Source organism: Podarcis tiliguerta (genome assembly GCF_965153285.1).
Source record: "Podarcis tiliguerta genome assembly, chromosome: 5".
NCBI classification, from domain to species: Eukaryota; Metazoa; Chordata; class Lepidosauria; order Squamata; family Lacertidae; genus Podarcis; species Podarcis tiliguerta.
In genome coordinates this window covers 29,100,283-29,120,043 of record NC_139538.1, presented here as the reverse complement: position 1 = coordinate 29,120,043, position 19,761 = coordinate 29,100,283, and the positions used below count along the sequence as shown (strand labels likewise).

Below are 19,761 nucleotides of genomic sequence, written 5' to 3'. Positions count from 1 at the left end.
ATTAAAAGAACGTGAAATTTTGAAACTTGCAAAGACAGGCCACTGCGGTCCATAAAGAGAAACCCTTCCTAAGGCAATTTGTGCTAACAATGGTGCTAATAGTAGTATCTGGATGATACTTAGAGGATACCTGGAATATCCTTTGTCAAAACAGGGAGTTAGCCACAGAGGCTGCACAGTCCACACTTGTACCACAATAGTCCATGTCGGCTGTCTAGACTGGCAGAACACAAGTGAAAGCTGAACATGTATTCTGTAGGGACCAGTGGCGTAGCGTGGGTTGTCAGCACCCGGGGCAAGGCAAGTAATTTGCGCCCCCTAACCCATGGATTTGCGCCCCCTAACCCTAACCCCCAGATGTTGCGCCCGGTGCGGCCGGCCCCCCCTGCACCCCCCACGCTACGCCACTGGCAGGGACAGAATGTGCTGATATCCTATATGAACCATGTAGACATAAGGTATGAGTATGGGACTAAAAACACACTTGTCCCCTTTTACATTCCATATATCTGAATGTCTATGAATAATTAAGAGGCTCTTTCCTATGGAGCAGCATTCTGGATTTTCTACTCAGGTGCAGTGTGCTGCAGGAACCTAAATGAAATTCACTGATACTTTACCCTGTGGGGAAAGATGTGCATAACATGTAGAACTGAGCAATATTAACACGAGGCAACATCATACCTGCCTTGAGACTTTGCAATGTACTAGTGCATCTGAAAACACTGTGCTGTGGTCATGGTAACTGGAAATAAAATGCTGAGAACTAAACAATCAAGACCATTCTTGTTTTATACCCTAATCAGAAATAATAAGAAATTCAGTTGAAGTGTTTTGGGGAATGGAAAGGGGAGCAGGAGGGTGGTCCCATTTGATTGTGCTCTTACTCTTAAATCTTCTGCTTGAAAAAGCCAATTCTAGCACAACCAACATACCTACTTTAAATTGGAGGTACATCTCTGAGCCCAAGTCACCACGATTCTTTTCAACCAAAGCAAAATAAATACGAAGAGATCTCTTGTATTCATTCATAATCTAATAAGTCACTCTTAATGAGGAAAAGCCTACTGGCAGGGTAAAGAAATCTCTAGCTCCCGTAAAAAAGAAAATTAACAAAAAAAAAACACCTTAAAGACTAAAAGGAATCATTTGCAACAATTGGTTGTGAGGAACTATGGGAAGGTGCTAGGAAATCACTTTGCCCTATAATATGGCTGTGTCAATACCACTGAGGCAGAAGTTTTGAAGGAAGATGACAGAAACACTGTAGAATTCAAAACAAATTACAGTCAAAATAAAATGATGGTGTTTGCAGCAACTAGAACAAAATGCAGAAAGAAATCCTGTCAGATAGCAAAATGCCCTTTTCTCTATTGCATAGAGACCTTTCCTAGTTTCAGCTGCAGAGAAGTGGAAATTGCACTCTGTTAGGTAACAGGCAGAATTTCAATTAGAGGGTTTCACAGAGTTTCAAGCATGTTAGCAAATGCTCTTTTCTCCTCTTCTCCCCCACTCTCTATTGCAAGTCAAGAAATCACAAAACAATTGTCCTAAAAACCCCTCTCAGCTGTCACTGTATGCAAAGAGTATACTGTACCATTATGATGAGAGTTCTGGGTCTGCTCATTTCATCATCACTATCCAGAGGCAGGATTTCATGTGACAATTCCTCTTGCCGTCTTCTACAAATATGTGCACAGTTCCTCTGTACCACTGAACGAAAGGCTTGAAGCAGAACAATGCTGGCAGCACAGCCCATAGCTGCATCCTGAAGCCTACAAAATAACTTCTATGTTTATGCTATGTTTGAAAAACAGTAGCTCCTTGTCCCTGAAAACAGCCTACAGTGCAGCTGCAGCCAGCCAGCTCGCTCCAATCATTTCCTTGAGCTGCAATCATCTGATCACAACCAAATAGCTTGGATGCAGATATAGGAAAGATTTGATCCACTGAAACAACATAACACACACACAGAGAGACACACACACACACACACACAGAGTATTAAGGTCCCTTTTTTTTCTGCAGTAACTGTTTCTGAAAACACAGAACAATTTTTTTTCTTTAGCAATAATCCTCCTCCTCCTCCTGATCCCAGATTCAGAGAGCTGAAAAGTATAAACCAGCTGTTTAATAAAAAAAAAAATCTGGCAAGACTCATTTAAATGCCTGTAACAATCACACAGAGGAAAATCAGCAATGACAACCATAAGGAGGATTAAACAGTGATGACTAAAAATGAAATAATTTGTTGTATTGCTTTATTAAGGATGAAAAATAAAATCCAGCTTCTGCTTCACTGAGGCACATAGGCTGGTACCTTTGGATGAAAGTGTTTCATTTTCTCAAATGAAATTAACATGTCAAAGTATTAAAACATGATGGGGGTGGAATGCAACATAATAACAATAAACGGGTTGCACAGCTCATGCCCGAACACCAGTGGCTTCATGAAAAACACCACTGTTTAGCTATGAAATGCTTTTCAAGACTAGTTTTTTTGTGAGTGATCCCACACAAACACTTCTGCAGACTGTGGCATTTTTTTATACTGGCAGAGGCAGCTTGTGTGTGGCAAATCTTTCTAGGAGGGCTCACTTCCAAGGAATTAAGCACAGATTATCTCTCCCCCCCACCCAACCACCCCCACAGCCACGACCACCCCTCAAAAGAAAAAGAAAAAAAGCAAGGTAACCAACTGGGAAGCATTAGTAAATGTTTTATTGCTAATAATTAATGCAGAGAAAGAAGCAGGGTTTGAGCAGTTAACAACTTAGTATTCTAACTGCTGGCAGAGAAGTAATTGAGAAAGCTGCTAAAAAGAGGTGCTTAGAAACCACATGACCCCGCTTGGATAAATATCAAGATCTTAATGGTACAGTTGTGTGAGGTAAGAGTACTTCAGGGAAAGTTGGCACTAAGCCCCGTTTCTCACAAATGAAGAGAGCTGCGAGTGTTGCAAGGAAGATGTTTTTAGAAGGAACAGCATTCTCACTTCTCTGCTTATTTTCTTACTATCTGTTGCATCTGCAGTCACATCTGTCTTCACTTTTAAAACATTGTTTCTGTCAACACACATGCGCATGCACACACACATGGCCCTACTGCTTTTGTAGGCAGTGGGAGCCTTGCCATTCACTTTCATGGGGACTTGAGTAAGCCTGTAATTCCTGTTGATGTAATCTTTGGAACGGCTGTTTCATAGAATGGATTGCTTAAAAAGAGAATGGTGCTGCTAACACTGTTCTCCGGAACCATTTTACACAGGGGTTGATTAGGATTTAATTGCTCAGTAATCTGTCACAATATGGCAGCATTTAAATGAAAATATTTACCAGGGCCATTAAATGGCTCGCTTTTTTTAAAAAAAGCCTCCTGCCCACTGCCAAATGTTTCTCTTTGCTTGTATCAAGAGCGAACTGACTGCAGTACTTTGATCTATTCTCTCTCGCTCTGTCATGTATGCATATATGAGAGACACACAGGTATAGTAAACAGCATTTGCATCTATCCGCCTTAAGTTTTGTTAGGCATCTTTCCAGGAAACACTTTGCTTTCCCCCCCAAGTCATCTCACTAGAAAACTCCTTCTCTTGAATCATGATCTGGTGCATAGGAAAGTTACACGTTAGAAAAGTCCAAGGCATACTTTTTTGTGTTTAGCAGTTTCATTTCTTCAAATACACTTGCAGCAACACAGTGCTGTCATTCCTGCTTCGAAATGGGATGCCTTGCTGCCTCTTGCCTGCCCCACTTATCTTTTCATTACTTTCCTTCTGCACATTAGGATGAAGCTGACCCTTTTGGGAGATAAGAGACTAAAATAGTTATCATTGCTGGTCTTAATAGCGCCAGTCTGGGTTTGACTAACTTCCATTATGGTGTATGTAGTTTGCTCTTCTAGTGTCTGCTGCATGGCCTTGGGCAATATTAATGTCCCTGGCATGACAGGCTGCTGCTGTTATTTTACTCATATCATACTGGAGTGCTTGGAGTTTGGTTTCTATGGCAACAAGGCCCAATTTCACCATGCAACTGGATGCCAGACAATTCTTTTCCAAATCCCTTTAAAAAACTAGTGGAGGAAAATTCCCACAGAACTGAACAGTCCTGGATCAGGTCCATTCTCTTTAAATGCTTTAATAAGGAGGCAGAGAAGAATTGCTCGAGATACGGCTAGGAAGCAGCTGTGGCTTATAATCGCTATAAAGAAGCATAAAGAGAACAAAGCCTACCCCAAGGGAACAAGACAAACTCTTTGTAATTCATAGAACTGTAGAATTGTAGAGTTGGAACGGATCCTGAGCATCATACTCCAACCTCCTGCAATGCAGGAATCTCAACTATAGCATCCATGACAGATGGCCATCCAACCTCTGTTTAAAAATCTCCAAGGCAGATGAGTCCTCCAGCTCCCGAGGGAGTCCATTCCACCGTTTGAACAGCTCTTACTATCAAAAAGTTATTCCTTAAGTTTAGTTGGAATCTCATTTCTTGTAAAATGAGGCCATTGGTTTGGGCTGTTCCTTCTGGAACAGGAGAAAACAAACTTGCTCAATTTTCCATGAGACACCCCTTCAGGTATTTGAAGATGACTATCATAGCTCCCCTCAGTCTCCTCTTATCTGGACATATCCAACTCCCTCAACCATTCCTCATAAGGTTTGGACTCCTGACCGTGGTCACCCCGATGTGTGGATGAAAAGCCAGAGGAGTTTCATGCTTCAAACTAAGGCAACTGTAGGCCAAATGGGTTGCAGAAAAGGAAAGCAGCAACTGCACTTATTTACTGTTAACCAGCCATTTATTTACTGGGAATCTTACGAAATTATCATTTTACAGACAGCAATGTATAAACTAGATTTGAAGATCTGGAAGGGCCCAGATAATAATCTACTGAAGACTTCTTCAACCTGGTGTCATCCAGGTAGTCCAAATTGGACTTCAATTCTTTTCATCTCTGGCCAGCTTGGCCAATGCTCAGGGATGCTGGCCACAGTAGTCCAAAACATCTGGAACGAACCAGGTTACTACCCAAAAGGTAGGATGATCCTTTCACCCAGATCCATCTAGGCACATGCCGTTTGGACTATTGTGTTCTGGGGCATCACACTTTAAGAAGGAAGGAGGCAACCTGGAAGGGATGAAGAGGAATGCAAAATGATGATCAGCACTGTGGCAAGCAAGTCATATGTCAAAAAGTTGAAGGTGTTGGGCATGTTCAGTCTGATAAAAAGAAGATTGGGGAAAACAGAATCATAGAGCAGTAGCATTGGAATCATCCATGCTAGGATCACCCATGAGGACCATCTAGTTCACCCTCCTGCAATGCAGAAATCTTTCCCCTGTTGTGGGGCTCAAATCCACAACCCTGAAATTAAGAGTCTCAAACTCTACCACCTCCATGCCAGAAGAAGTGTTCTGGGCTGAGCAGAGGAAGACAACCCGTCAGCACAGCAAATCAACTGTTTGGCTTGAACCACCAAACTTTTCCCCCCTTCCAAAACTGTCACCCTCTCTAGCTGATTCCATTGGAAAGGCCCATATAATAAGGCCTGCGGTCTTGTTTCAAAGTTAGATCTCTTCAACTTCTCTTGCTTTAGTGCAGATTCTGTTCATATCCTTTCTGACCATTGACAGAATTTATTTTTGTAAGATTGCACATTTTATCTTTCAGTATAGCTTTTTTTATTGAAATTACTTAGGCAGGGATCACACAAGTGATGAAAGGCAAGATGTAAATTGAAATAATTAGTCAATCAGTCAGTTGGCAGTATGGCCAAAGTCTTTATGCTTAAGTCGTATGAGCTCCATTCATCTGTAAAGCAATACGTCTAAATTGCTATATTAAATCACCAAGGAAAAAGCACCTATTAAAATCACCTTGATTCAAATCAGTTACTCATACATTCATCCTATCTCATTGTTCTCAGTGCCACAACTAACATTTTTACATTTGCTGGATTGCATCTTATTTATTTATTTATTGCATTTATATTTCACCATCACCCCCTCCTCATCTAATGTTCACATCAACCTTGCCCAGTAGGTTAGGCTGAGAAGTATGGACTGACCCCAGGTCACTCAGTGAGCTTCATGGCTGAGTGGGTATTTGAACCCTGGTCTCCCAGGTCCTAGACCAATACTCTCCCAACCACTGCACCACATTGGCTCTTACGTATTCTTATGTGTTGAGGACTCCTAAGAACTAGAGGCCAAGACAGGTGATTTACAGTTCTGAGAATGAGATCTGTAGCACTCTGAATGTGCTTCAAGAGCACTTTTAAAATATATGATATTCATTGCTATATGTTGCAGCTAGCTACTCCTGCTATGTTACAGACACATGCAAATGAAAGAAAACTCAAAGCACATTCACAGCCCGGGGGGAAAGGATAAGAACCACCATTATCATTGTGAGAAATGGTCCATCTAGTGCAATAAAGTGACACAAAATAGAAGCTGGATCAGATGAGACAAAAGGAACTATTCAAGAAGCAGAGCACTTACGGAATGAGCAAACAGAAGTGGTAGTTAACTAGGAATATCTAGCAGTCAGCGATGAATACATAAATTGGAACAGGACCAATTACAGATTCCCGCGGCACCCCACTTACTCTCTGCAATGAAAAAGCAAACTCGAGTATGATAAACACAAAGTAATTTAAAATGTGCAAACTAAAAGAACAACTTTTTCAGTATTGAAGTGAAAATGTGTCGCAGCACAGGAACCAACTGACAATACATTGTTCAAAAGAAATGGATCAAGAGAGAAGTCAATATAATGATAATTCTGAATCCCTCGAACTGTCTTATTACAAATGGTGGGCAGATATAGTTGCTGTTGATGAGGGTGAATATGTTGCTGTTGTTGTTACTGCTGTTGTTGTTGTGCATAGACACTCCATTCTTTAGAAAGGGGAGCAGCATCCATTTGAAAAATAAAACCTCTTGCATCAGACAGACAGAGAATCACAATATCTCTCAGTTAAAGGGTGACATAATTTCTTCAAAATACTACTGTTAGCAAACAGACAAATGAGGAACTGCAGGAAATTAGTAAGCATATGGCACCCTCTAGGGAGTAACCCTTGAAAGGCAGCTAGATCACCCTGAAATATTTTAAGTAAGTAGCTTCCCAGATTGCAACTATGCCTACTGACTTTTCTTTAGCATTTAAAAAACTAGGAATTTTTAATTCCAGATGACCACTTAATCCAAGCTAAATGAGAGAAGGGCAAGGGAGCAAGCATTTGGACCTAGTCCTGCCTTGAACAACGGATCATCACTATTACAGGCAGATAGCCCAGGCAGAAGCAAAGCTCCGTGTGGCGTTCGCACAGAGCCCCCCAGTTGTTCCACGGACTATTGACCCTGCACCACCACGGCTTATCTCTTCCACTGCCACCAACCAGGTTTCCCTGGTAATATATTCAGACTCAATCAGGTTGTAACGTATTAACAAAGATTCTAGTTTATTGTAAACGCAAACAAGTTTTCAATACAGTGAATGCTCAGGTTGCGAACATGATCCGTGCGGGAGGACGTTCACAACCCGCAGTATTCACAACTCACAGCGCCGCGTCTGTATACGCGCGGGTTGTGATGCAGTGCTTCTGCGCATGCGCAAAGCGCGAGCGCCGAAACCTGGAAGTAACCCGTTCTGGTACTTCCGGGTTCGGCGCGGTGCACAACCCGAAAATGCACAACCCGAAGCGTCTGTAACACAAGGTATGGCTGTACTTTGAAACACTAATCCGATTCACTCTCTCTGACTCCCACCCGCAAGAAACCAACCAAACTAACTGCCCAAACCCCTGTGTTGAGCCTTAAACACAGTTAGGCTCCGCCCCTGGGCTTTCTTATTGGTCAGCCTATCAACCCTTTCTCTCTCTCTCCCCCAGTACAACATCTCCATAATGAGTGGGCAAATGCCACACTCCACATCAGTGCTCCCCCCACCCCAATCAATCATTTCCTCAACTGCTAGGGAATAGCTGCATAAAGCATGAGTTTGCACATCTGAAGCCATTGTGATGCATTGTTTGTCACTGTCCTTTCCCCCTCTCTCTTCCACGTTTGCTTCTGATGCGGTTGCTGAGGATATATTATTTAAAGGCAGAATGCTTAGAGAATATTTCTTATAGAAAGTAAAACATTAAGTCAGCAACATCAACAAGAACCATTCTTTGGTTCAACTAAACCAGCCAGTTGAGGGAGGGGGTCCCCCACTCATTTGCCCTCTGGCACAGAGCAACTTCCTTTCTTATACTAAAGACCTGTACATATGGGCATTGCGACCCTTGCCCAGCTAATTCAACAATGGAATCCCCCAAACTCACAACAGTATGCTTTCACCTTCATAAGTCAATAGTTCTTCCTCATCGTGGCAAGTGAGTCACAGCATTTGCAAACAGTGAAAACATCACATGGCAAGCACATTTCTGAGAAAGTTTAACATGCCACCTCAAAGCAGCAGCAACTTCCTGTCAAGCTATCTAAAGTCACTTGGTCACCTAGCAGGAAACCCTAAACTTTGCTGTTCTCAGGCATCATTGCCATGCTTTGTTTTGAGATGGCTTTGTTTTTGTATCTTGCTTTAGAATGCGTAGTTTCTCTTGTCCCTGCAAAGGCTTTCAAAGTAACCATACTTCATCAGAAAGCTGAGACTGGGATAGGATTCATATGAGAGTGTGCCATTCAGCTAAGGTTTACTCAGAGCAGAGCCACTGAAATTAAAGGACATTATTAAGTTAGATCCATTAATTTGAATGGGTTTACTCTGGATAGCATCTTTATGTACTTAAGATTAATGGGTAGGGGGAAAGTACATGCAAGAAAAATCCAATTGATTTCAATTATATTAATTCACTAAGACCTAAAAGATCATAGTGCTTAAGTGTGAGAGGAAGCAAGTGCCTTTTTCAAATCTGGCCTCAGGCATAAATATCACCACTAGGTGATAATAATACTGTACTATCATGTGGGATTGTGGTAATTAATACTAAGGTAATTTATATAATACTTGAAATGCACAGCATATGTAGAGTATGAATTAATCTGTGAAAAATTGTCTCAGTTGACTATGTAAAATGAATAAATGGCCATGTAACACAACTGGGGAGTCAGCTTGTGTCTCTGATAACTTTTAAATAAATGTGCCTGTCAAACAAAGAGAGAACTTAGTTAGCTGGAATTTAATAGAACTTGCTCTGTAATCCTAAACATGTTTACTCAGAAGTAAGTCACATTCAGTTTAATTATCAGAAGTCTCTATAGCTGAACTAAATTCAAATTAGGGATTGACGGTTCAGTTTGTTCATGGCCCATGTCAGTGTCACATAAATTGCACACATCTACTCTCTCCCCCCCCCCCACATTAATATGTGATTCTGCCCTCCAAAAGAACCTGCTTGAAATTTTGTATTTAAGTACATATTTTTTATCCTATTTTCTCACAAAATACAAACTTCTAAATGCAATTTATACTACATGTTGATATATATGCATTTTTGCTATGCTTTTTAAGCTAAGAACTGCACCACAAAATTAAGAGAAGAGAAAAATCTGCAAGATAAGCTGTGTTCTTATCCACACATTAATAAGGAAGGGCAGATCAAGCAAATTCAAATCAGAATTCACAAAGAATGGGTTCTTCAAGCACCCCTAATAACTGGGTGAGGTTTGCAGATAACCTCTTGGGCTTTTAGCCACCTTCTTAAATAAGCCATTGTACACATATACATTTCTGAAGATAGAACCATTTAAAATTGAACACTATCATTCTAAAAGGACTGATTTCTTATTTCACAGTGAATAAACACAATTTGACACTGTGACACAAATCACATCAAAAATGTGCCATACACATTGAGAGACATGGGGTTTTTTTCTCACGAGATGAAATGTAGGTTAAGCAGCAGAAACGCAGACAAGACAAGGTTTGACAACAGGCAATTCACTTAAGGAGGTCGAGTGAGTAGAGAATGTGGTGTTTAAGGGAACAGAACATCAACACATGAGCTTTAAGTAGAGATGAAACACTGGTAATTATAGGCAGAAAAAAGTAAAAATAAAAAAGACACACACACCTCAAAAAGGGGGTGTAAATACAAATGCCATTGTATTATTGGGAGAAACTATTTCAGATTCAGAGTTCTGGTCTACATTCCAGCCATAAATATCTTATTTCCAAATAGTTTTAATTGAATGTGATTTACATACATCTAGGCCAACATCCTGTTCTTGCAGCGATGAACCAGTTGCCTATGGAAAACCCATAAGCAGAGTGTAACACCACTTTCCTCAGTTGTGATTCCCAACAACTGGTATCCACAATGGACCGGTAATTCTCATTTAAGCATAATATGCATTGCTGTCTGACATGCTCTGCACAGAAGGACTAGATCACTTTCAGGTTCTAACTCTATGATTAAATATTATTTGCTGCATATTCTTGAAGCACAAAAATGTTGTGGCTGTGATCTTTTCAGAATAATCTCTTTCACACCTGCTTTTCTATTACCTGGAAATTATAATTTTTGAATCTAGTCTTCTTTTCCATTTGCTTGTATACCCCAGTATTTTGACATTATTTTGGGCTGAGCCTATGTATGCTTTGCCTACTTTGTGTAAGTTTGTATGATTACATTTTTAAAAACAATTATTGCTAAAAACTACTTAAGTAGCCAGTGGATGGAAAATGGATACACCCTATTGCATATTTAGGGGAAACAGGAACAAACCCCTCAGCAAATTAGGGTACTTTGCTAGCTGTTGACAGTTTCTACTTCAGAGTCTCAGTTTTACATCTGACAGCTTTGCTGCACCAGTTTTCAGAGTGAGAGCTAGTAGAGGTGGGTGTGAGGAGTTATATCATAATAAGGCAGTTCCATCTTAAACATGCCATCCAGCCCAAGTTTCATTTCTGTCAACTCCACATGACATGATGGCGTCACTAGTTAGTGCAAAGATAACCATTTCATGAAAAATGGATGAAGTGCTTACAGTTCCATTATGCTGATCAACAACAAGAAACAGGACCAATAATTTCAGAGAACAGTGTGGGAGAATGTGTGTTTCTTGCCCTACAGACCCTCCCAGGAGTTAAGATCAACAGAGGTGGACCATCTTGGTAGTACCACTGTCCTTGCAAGCTTGGGAAGTGGTGGTTTAGGAAGGAGCACTCTCTGTGGCAGCTCCTAAGCTGCGCAATTCCTTCCCTACAAAGGTGCAGCTGCTGAAGATGTATCTCTTGAAAACTGCATTGCAAGGAGTTGAACTAGATAATCCTCAGGGTCCCTTCCAACTCTGTGATTCTTTACCCTGGGCCTTTGACACTTCACTCACTCTCACACACCAGGACCCAACCTATTCTTCTGACTGTAGATTGAATTAACGGGGCTCCGCCCAAGTGCAAGTTCAATTGTTGAGAAAATCGTCACCATCCCTTCATACCAACTGGCATGCATAAAAACAAAATGCCGTTAAATTTCACCTTCACAGATGATAGACATTCTGCGTTTATGAAACTCAACCCACCAGAACAAGGGTGGGTGGAAACAGAAATCCATCCAGACCCTTGAAGTAGGTGCCAGAACACAAAGTAACAATAAGAGCGTATGCCGAGAGAGGAAATTATAAGCCATCCTTTTCATAGCTTCTTTTTTCACTCCATATTTGATCATGAGTTTACTCATGACTGATTTGCTTGTGTTAGCTTAGTCTTTTTTGTTTAGCAAAAGGTAATAATGTTTAATTTAGCCATCTGGTTGTCATGCTTCTTCTGCAAAGGTGGATAGCATAAGACTCCTGCTAGCTTTTGAATAAAACTGCATTTGCATTGTTTATCTGACTGTTGAAGGCAGAAGATAAACTTATTTCAGATCATTGCTATCTGTATTCACTTGGATATCCACCACTGCAAATAACAATTCATGCCCTTCATACAATTATCAATTATGTCAATGGCTTTTAAAAGTTAAATAGCAGGTATAGAGGCCCCAATCTGGGGAGCAGGGGCTTTCATCCTTTGCCACCTGCTGTGGGTCCAACCCTGATAAAATGCCCCCTGCAATCCGACCCATTCTCAGCAGAATGAGACGTTATACTACACATGGCTACTGCTGGAAATAATCAAGGGAAAGCAGGCATTGGTAAGGTTTTAATTTAAAAAACAGAGAAATTAATCGACTTGGGGTAATTAAAAAATGGCTCAACCTGACATTTCAAATTTACAGTTAGTATGTAATTTTTAGATTTCAGATAAGGTCTTCTCATACCAAATAGGTTAACCAAAGGTTTTGACTATCCTTTTGCATGTGCTTTTTCATAAAATCCATATCCATTCTTTTTTCTTCTCCTAGATTAAGTATGGAAGAATTCCATGGGAGAGTGGAGGTTCAGTGTATTTATAACTAGCAGTATAGGTTCAGAAACCTTGCCAGCAAAGGTCCGTATAGTAAAAGCTATGGTATTCCCAGTAGTGATGTATGGAAGTGAAAGCTGGACCATAAAGAAGGCTGATCACCGAAGAATTGATGCTTTTGAATTATGGTGCTGGAGGAGACTCTTGAGAGTCCCATGGACTGCAAGAAGATCAAACCTATTCATTCTGAAGGAAATCAGCCCTGAGTGCTCCCTGGAAGGACAGATACTGAAGCTGAGGCTCCAATACTTTGGCCACCTCATGAGAAGAGAAGACTCCCTGGAAAAGACCCTGATGTTGGGAAAGATGGAGGGCACAAGGAGAAGGGGACGACAGAGGATGAGATGGTGGGACAGTGTTCTCGAAGCTACCAGCATGAGTTTGACCAAACTACAGGAGGCAGTGGAAGACAGGAGTGCCTGGCGTGCTCTGGTCCATGGGGTCATGAAGAGTCGGACACGACTAAACGACTAAACAACAACAACAAATAGGTTCAGAGAGAAACCCACTTGAAGGGGAAATTACTTTCAAGAAACATTTAAACCAGGGGTACCTAACCTGTCACCCTCCAGATGTTGCCAAATTACAACACCCACCATCCCTGGTTATTGGCCATGATGGCTAAGGCTGATAGCAGTTGGAGTTCAACAGCATTTAGTGGGCTACAGGCAAGCCATCCCTGTAACAGACCTACACTCATAATAATGTAAACCTAAACAGTCAGAGCAACAAATAAAACCAGCAAAAACATTCCTTTGTTGATCCGATTTAATTTTCCTTTCTTCACATCCATGCTGGTATCAGTTGTCTCCAGTTAGAGAAGAGGTGTTTTTCTCCTGCTGGTGCTTGTAAGCTAGCTGCATTCATTAAACACCATTATATCTGCATCATTTAATTTAGGTCAACATGTCAAAGCGATGCAAGTTCATATTTGCTCCCAGTCAGTCTATCTTACCCTCAATAACAAAAGAAAGCTAAACAAACTGTATTTGGACTCAGCAATAGAAATCACCATGTACTTTATATTCCATGACGATACAGCACAAAGAGCACATGCACCATATTTGGCATACAATTTTGTTTCTACCTGTGCGCACTTGCTATTTCCAAAGATAAATGTGAATGTTAGCCATCACTTTTGTACTTAAAAGTGATAGCAATGTGTTTAAGAAATGAGGGTTTTGAACAATCCTAAGCCAGTATGCATCAAGTCAAACACACTTTTTAACTAACCAATAGGACACTAATTTTCAGCTTGATTTGTGACTACTTGACACTAGCCTTCCATGGCTACCAGCATTCCCTATTTTTATTTATATGTTTTCTAATAAACCGCTATGCTGCACAACATCGTAAGGGTGGTTTATACATATAAATATTATTGTTGAAATTATAAAACACAATGTAACAAATAAAGGCCAGTATTGCAACACATACCAAGCAAACAGCACAAAACAGTTCCCCATTACAAACGGACGACTTATCAACTGTTCTGAAATACTGTATTGGCCTGAATATAAGCCTCACTTTTCCCCCAAATTCCAACCGTGAAAAGTTAAAGTGTGGCTCAAATTCGCGACCTTACAAAAATTGGCTTTTACGATATCACTGCTGAAATAGACATATGGTAAAACGGAACAGGTGTGAGAGTGAATTTTAAAGGAGCAGCTTATGTTCGGGTATTGTCTTTTTTCCTCCCTCCCCCCCCCCCCTTGAATTTTAAAGGTGCAGTTTATATTTGGGTGTGGCTTATATTCGGGCCAATACGGTGAAGAGATGTTTTCAGCTGCCATCAAGACTCATGCCAGCCACATTTCTGATGGGAGGGTATTCCATAGCTGACACCTCAGAAAAGGTCCTGTAGCACACCACCACCCAATGTACCACAGGTACTAGCCAGAGCTTCAGAAGACCTTTTCCTGCAGATCTCTGGTCCCAGACAGATAGGTGTAGGATGTGTTATAGAAGAGGGGTAGTCCATGTGGGTCCCTTCAGATGTTGCTGGACTACAGTTCTCATCATTCCCAATCATTGGCCATGCTGACCACAGCTGGTGAGGGTTGCGGTTGATTGCCTGGAGGGCACTGCACTGGCTAACCCAGTTATAGGTATACAGTATACTATACCTATATAGGTTAATTTTGATATGCTACTGGTTTCCTTCCCGCTCCCTCTTTTCTTATCGTATAAGGGGGGGGGGGGCCAAACTGGCAGCAAAGACTGTGAAAATTGTCCATCTTATGCTATGGTTGCACGTCTGCAGTGGGCATACTTAGAGCTGTTATCTTTTTATGAAAACACACTGCACATTGTGATATTGAAATGTATACATCTCCAGTCCTGAGGTAAAACAGGAAAGAGTCACCCCACTATCCCTGCTGAAGGCACCCTTACCTTGGATTGTGCAGCAGTGCCCACAAAGTGACACAGAGCTCTTGCAATATCTCACAGAATTTCTCTTCTCTGCCATCAGAGGAGGCAGCAGGGTGGGCAGGGCACCTGTGGGGGCACTGCCTCTTGGGCTTCTGCTGCCCAAGGTGGCTGCCTCAGTCTGCCTCACAGGTGGGCCAACCCTGACTATTTCAGTCTGCAGTTGGGGATTTGCATGATTCAATAAATCAAATGTTTATTACGGTCCTTCAACCATCAAACAAAGTTCAAAATACAAGAAATAGAAAATCATATCCTCAGAACTAATTAGGAATTACTGAAGGTGACAAGGTAGAAACTAAAAATCATAGCAAGTCTGAGAGATATTACAACGTTCATATATATTGCCACCTGTAGCAAATTTATTAGTCCTCCTTTTGTAAGACTGACTCAGCTCAATTGACTCAGCTCATGATAATCAGTCCATTTCCTCCCCTGCAACTGCAAGCTATTTGCCAATTGCTTATTTCAGCTCTTCCACTTCAAACTTGCTACTTTGCCACAGCAGGACAACAAATTTTGTAAAGCTAAAGCTAATTTGCTGTTTGTTTGTTTTGAAGTTTACAAACCTTTTGAAATGCTTGCTATTCAGCATGATTCATAGAGCAAATGATTTCTTTTTTCTTTCTTTTTTTGTTACTTTAAAACTTTGTCCCTTCTTTAAAAATTACAACAGCTTATAGCAGCACACCTAAATTAAGGGGTGTGTGTGTGTTAACTTGGAATCTGCAAGAATTCAAGGGTCAGTTTGTTAGTCATCTACCCACCTGTCCAAGCTTGGATGCTGCTTTCTTTGATTCTTTCCTCCTTTTCCATTTCATTTTTGTTCTCTCTTTTTCTGCTACTTCTTTTCTCCTTTCTCCCATCTCCGTTATGCTTTATTCCTTTGGCTGGACTTTCTTGCTCTTTTTCTGCCTCCTCCTCTTTCGAGGAACAAATTCATCTCTGGTGTCAAGCTAGTTGGACAGAGCTGCAGGAATAAACTGCCCCTTTGTCTTGGTCTCTCCTAGAGGGCGAGTCCAGCAGCCAGGGAATTTGCAAGCAACACATTCTTGCCTCTGCCCTTTTCTGGTTGCCTCCTAATCCACCGTTCCAGTAGCTATGAGATATATCTATATGTTGGTAGCTGAGCCTATTGAATGATAACATAAATGTTAAGAAGTGAGCCTCTTCACAACATTTCTCCAGGGAGAGAAATTATCCTACAGTAAGTAAGATCAGTTTAACAAAATGAGATTTACCAAAGATTGAATATTCAGTAGAATTTTTGGAAGTTTTTGTTCAGATTACTCTGTAGAGTATTACCAGTTTCTTTTCTCTCTAAAACCCATCTGCATTATTTAAAGTGACGGCTAACAGATGGCACCTCTATTGCTTCATAGGGTTACCTTTTCAAAACCCACCTCTTCCATGAAGCCTTTGGCACAGCGCACTAGTTCCCATGCCCAGTAGAACACAGTCTGCAACTAAGGCTAAGGATGTGTGACTGAAACTAATGTATATTGCTTCCCTGTTTAGCCCTGCCTCTAGTTCCCTTCCCTTTCTCTATTTCCCCCATGTTGAATATTAGATTGAAAAGCCATAGGCCAGTAGCCTGTTCTATTGTATTCTGTAAAGTGCCATGTACAGTGATGGAACTATGTAGGTAACAACAGCAAGAACAAACAACAACAACAACCACTTGTAGGAACCTGATATAGCCAGATCCTACTTAACATACATGTACCATAACTGGCTGGATCCACAGACCTCCTGTGGACAGATCAGAAGGAGAAAGTAGAGAAGAGAAAGTCACTAAAGTTGGCTGAGTAGCTCTTGCAAATCTGCTATCTGTTCACATTTTAATCCTGGTTCTTCAGGGGACACACTGTATATTCCAACTCCACTAGAGAAGAATGCTTCTTGGATTTTCTGCCAATTCCCTGCCACTTAACCTAGCAGTTATAATATTCTGGGTCTATTCAAATCCAAAGCTCTGACTCTAAAGTGGGGTGAACCATTCCGTACAAATAAAATAATAATTGCTCCCATTAAACAGCACGGAATGTAGGTTGGACACCATTTATTCAATGGAATCTCACTAGAGATAACAGGACAACTACAGTGAAAGTGGACTACAACCATAACCTTCAGACCATTTGGTCTTTCTCTGTCTCTCTCCCCCCCACACAAAATTTGTGTTAGAATATTGCTGAACCATTGTTTCTCCTAACCACATCCTGTGCCAATGCCACAGTGTCTAATTACTCACAGAGTGAAATTAAACATGGGTTTCAACTTTCTTTGTCCATTTTGAAATTTCCTAGCAGATAACTCAACATCAGCAGCTGCATTCATCAGGAAGAGAATGCAGAGGCTTACTGAAACAAATGCAGGGAGCAATCTACCAAGCACTGCTGCAGTACAATCTTCACTTCAGTGGGGCTTCTGTACCAAAATGAATGGTGAGTGAAGGCTACACAGAAATGGTGCTGGGTGAAATGAACTAAGCACAAATGCCTGCTTTGTTTCCTGCTATGAAGAGAACAGATGGAAAGCACTGTGGCACCTTGGGAGTCTGACAGTGGCATCCTATGCTTTACACTGTAGCAAGTTCCACTGTGTTCAATGCAGCTTGCTCCATAGTAAGTGCATTCAGGATTGCAAGCTAAGGCTTCAGTCCTGTGCACACGTATATGGGAATATGACCCTTCGAATACAAGAGGACTTATTTCTGAGTAAACACACATGGATCACGCTTCACTTCCTACATTGATCAGGTGTACATGAGGCAGGTACTACACATGGCAAGCTGTGTCCACATCTTCCACTGCAGTTCCTCATAATCAACTGCTGCAGGCAGATAGCACAAATGTGCAGAGCACCAGCTGCACAAATTCCACTTCTAGCAGCCTCCATGACTATTCATTTTGTTTCTAGAAATGACCCTCCATAGTTTACTGTGGCTTTAATAGGCAGTATTAGACATGCTTAGAACCAGGACGTGTTAAACCACAGAGCCTAGAGCTTGCCGATCAGAAGGTCGGCGGTTTTAATCCCCATGACGGGGTGAGCTCCCGTTGCTCGGTCCCTGCTCCTGCCAACCTAGCAGTTCGAAAATTCGTCAAAGTTCAAGTAGATAAATAGGTACCGCTCTGGCGGGAAGGTAAACAGCGTTTCCGTGCGCTGCTCTGGTTCGCCAGAAGCGGCTTATTCATGCTGGCCACATGACCCAGACGCTGTACGCTAGCTCCCCTGGCCAGTAAAGCGAGATGAGCGCTGCAACCCCAGAGTCGTCCATGACTGGACCTAATGATCAGGGGTCCCTTTACCTTTACCCTTTAGAATACATTTACTGATTGCAATGCTCTGCATCCAGCAGTCCATGGTCTGCTTTAAGCATTAACTTAAATGGTCTGGACAGAGGTGTAGCAAGGTCAGGTGATACCCAGTGCAAAAATATTTTTGTCAACCCTTCCTTCCAATTTTTGGAAAGTTCTTGTTGTTGAGCTTTTTTTAGGGAGGGAGGGTTGGCCGCAGATCGTGCAAATCTGACCTACAACCACCCACTGGGGTTCAACATTAGTCTCAACATTAACAAATATGTAGCATGTGCAAGAAAGGCCACACAAACTTTTTTTTTAAAAAAGCTACTGTTGCCCTGTGATCCAGTCACAATTAACAACAACGAGGGCGGGTGAAAAGTAAAAGTTACATTGCATCCACTGAAAACTGCAGATCAAAATAATGAACACAGAATGATCTTTAAACATGATGGTATATTCTAGAGACTTAAATATTCCCACTAATGAATTATTACATATAAACTAATAATTTATTGAAGGGATTGTTAGTGTGTTGCCTATAATACTGATGGCCAGATACAAAATCCAATTGGGATCCTACAGCTTTAACAGTTGTTTAGAAGAAGAAATCAGTAGGCACACCTACTTGGCATCTAAGTGGATAGGCTTTTGGTTTAATGCATATGTGTACATCATCTCATCAAAAGCTGAGAACTGGAGATAAAGAAAATATAATGCATTGGGACTGTACAATAAACATATACTGAATTCAATTTAAAATAATCAAACCCCTGCCTTGAAAGGGTTAATAGTCATGAGTGGGTCACCCTCTCCCCTCACATCTAATCTGAATTAGGTTTGTTTGAATAAGATCAATTCAGGCATAACATTAATCCAAAATGTGATGCTTTCCAAACTAGTAAGACCTCTGTATTCTAGCTGCATTTTTGGTTATCTCACTGGGCATATGATGGATCGAACCACAAAATTTCAAAACAGGAAAGTAGATTAATATATTCAACGGATGTTTCCTTGGCCTGGCCCACACATTTTTTAGAAGGGACATTCAAAAATATAATTCTTGTCCTGCAAGCTTAAATCATGCAGTTCATTAATTCCTGTTTCATTCCACTGCCTGTGTAGACCCAGCCTATTAATATGCCAGAAATATCCTATCTTAAAACTTCAGAATTAATAGGCATGTAATGCTAAATAGCTTCAGTGAGACTTGCAAGACTTGTAAATTTGTGTGGTGCAACCTTTAGATTATGTTTTAAAATACTGTACAATAGAGGTTTTCCCTTGGGTGGTTTCTTTGTTTTGTTTTGTTAAATAACCATATATATTTTCGGTTTCTGGAAATAACAAGGTAAATATTTTTAGGAAATTATCTGGTTTGCATGTAACACTAAGCCAAACCATGGTTTAGCATGAGCACGAACAAACAAACATTAAAGTTCTTAGAGTGAAGATTATGACTGCTGCACCTCAAGTCCTGCTGTTCAGGCTGCAACCATGGCTTGGCTTTGCGTTGCATCCAAGTGGGTGTTTATTGTTTATCTCACGCCAGACAAACCATGAGCAGTAACTAAGGCTTGCTCTTGATAATGATTGTGGCTTG

At 41.1% G+C, this 19,761-nt stretch overlaps 1 protein-coding gene across 22 annotated transcripts in view; it reads right to left on the bottom strand.

The window, feature by feature from the left end:
* The window catches only part of DOCK10 (dedicator of cytokinesis 10), a 197,411-nt gene that overhangs the window by 145,690 nt on the left and 31,960 nt on the right, over nt 1-19,761 (bottom strand). For 10 of the 22 annotated variants that reach the window (XR_014511851.1, XM_083442500.1, XM_083442518.1 and 7 more), the window contains exon 1: nt 1,598-1,896. The exons of 5 other annotated variants lie outside the window; for them this stretch is intronic. Coding sequence is in view for 16 of the 17 variants with exons in the window: in XM_083442500.1 (XP_083298626.1) it covers nt 1,598-1,759 (162 nt within the window). In the remaining variant the exon portion in view is untranslated. Of the gene's footprint in view, nt 1-1,597; nt 1,947-15,623; nt 15,827-19,761 lie in introns of those variants that run through there. 7 more of the 22 variants (XM_083442503.1, XM_083442513.1, XM_083442515.1 and 4 more) reach the window with 2 other exon arrangements.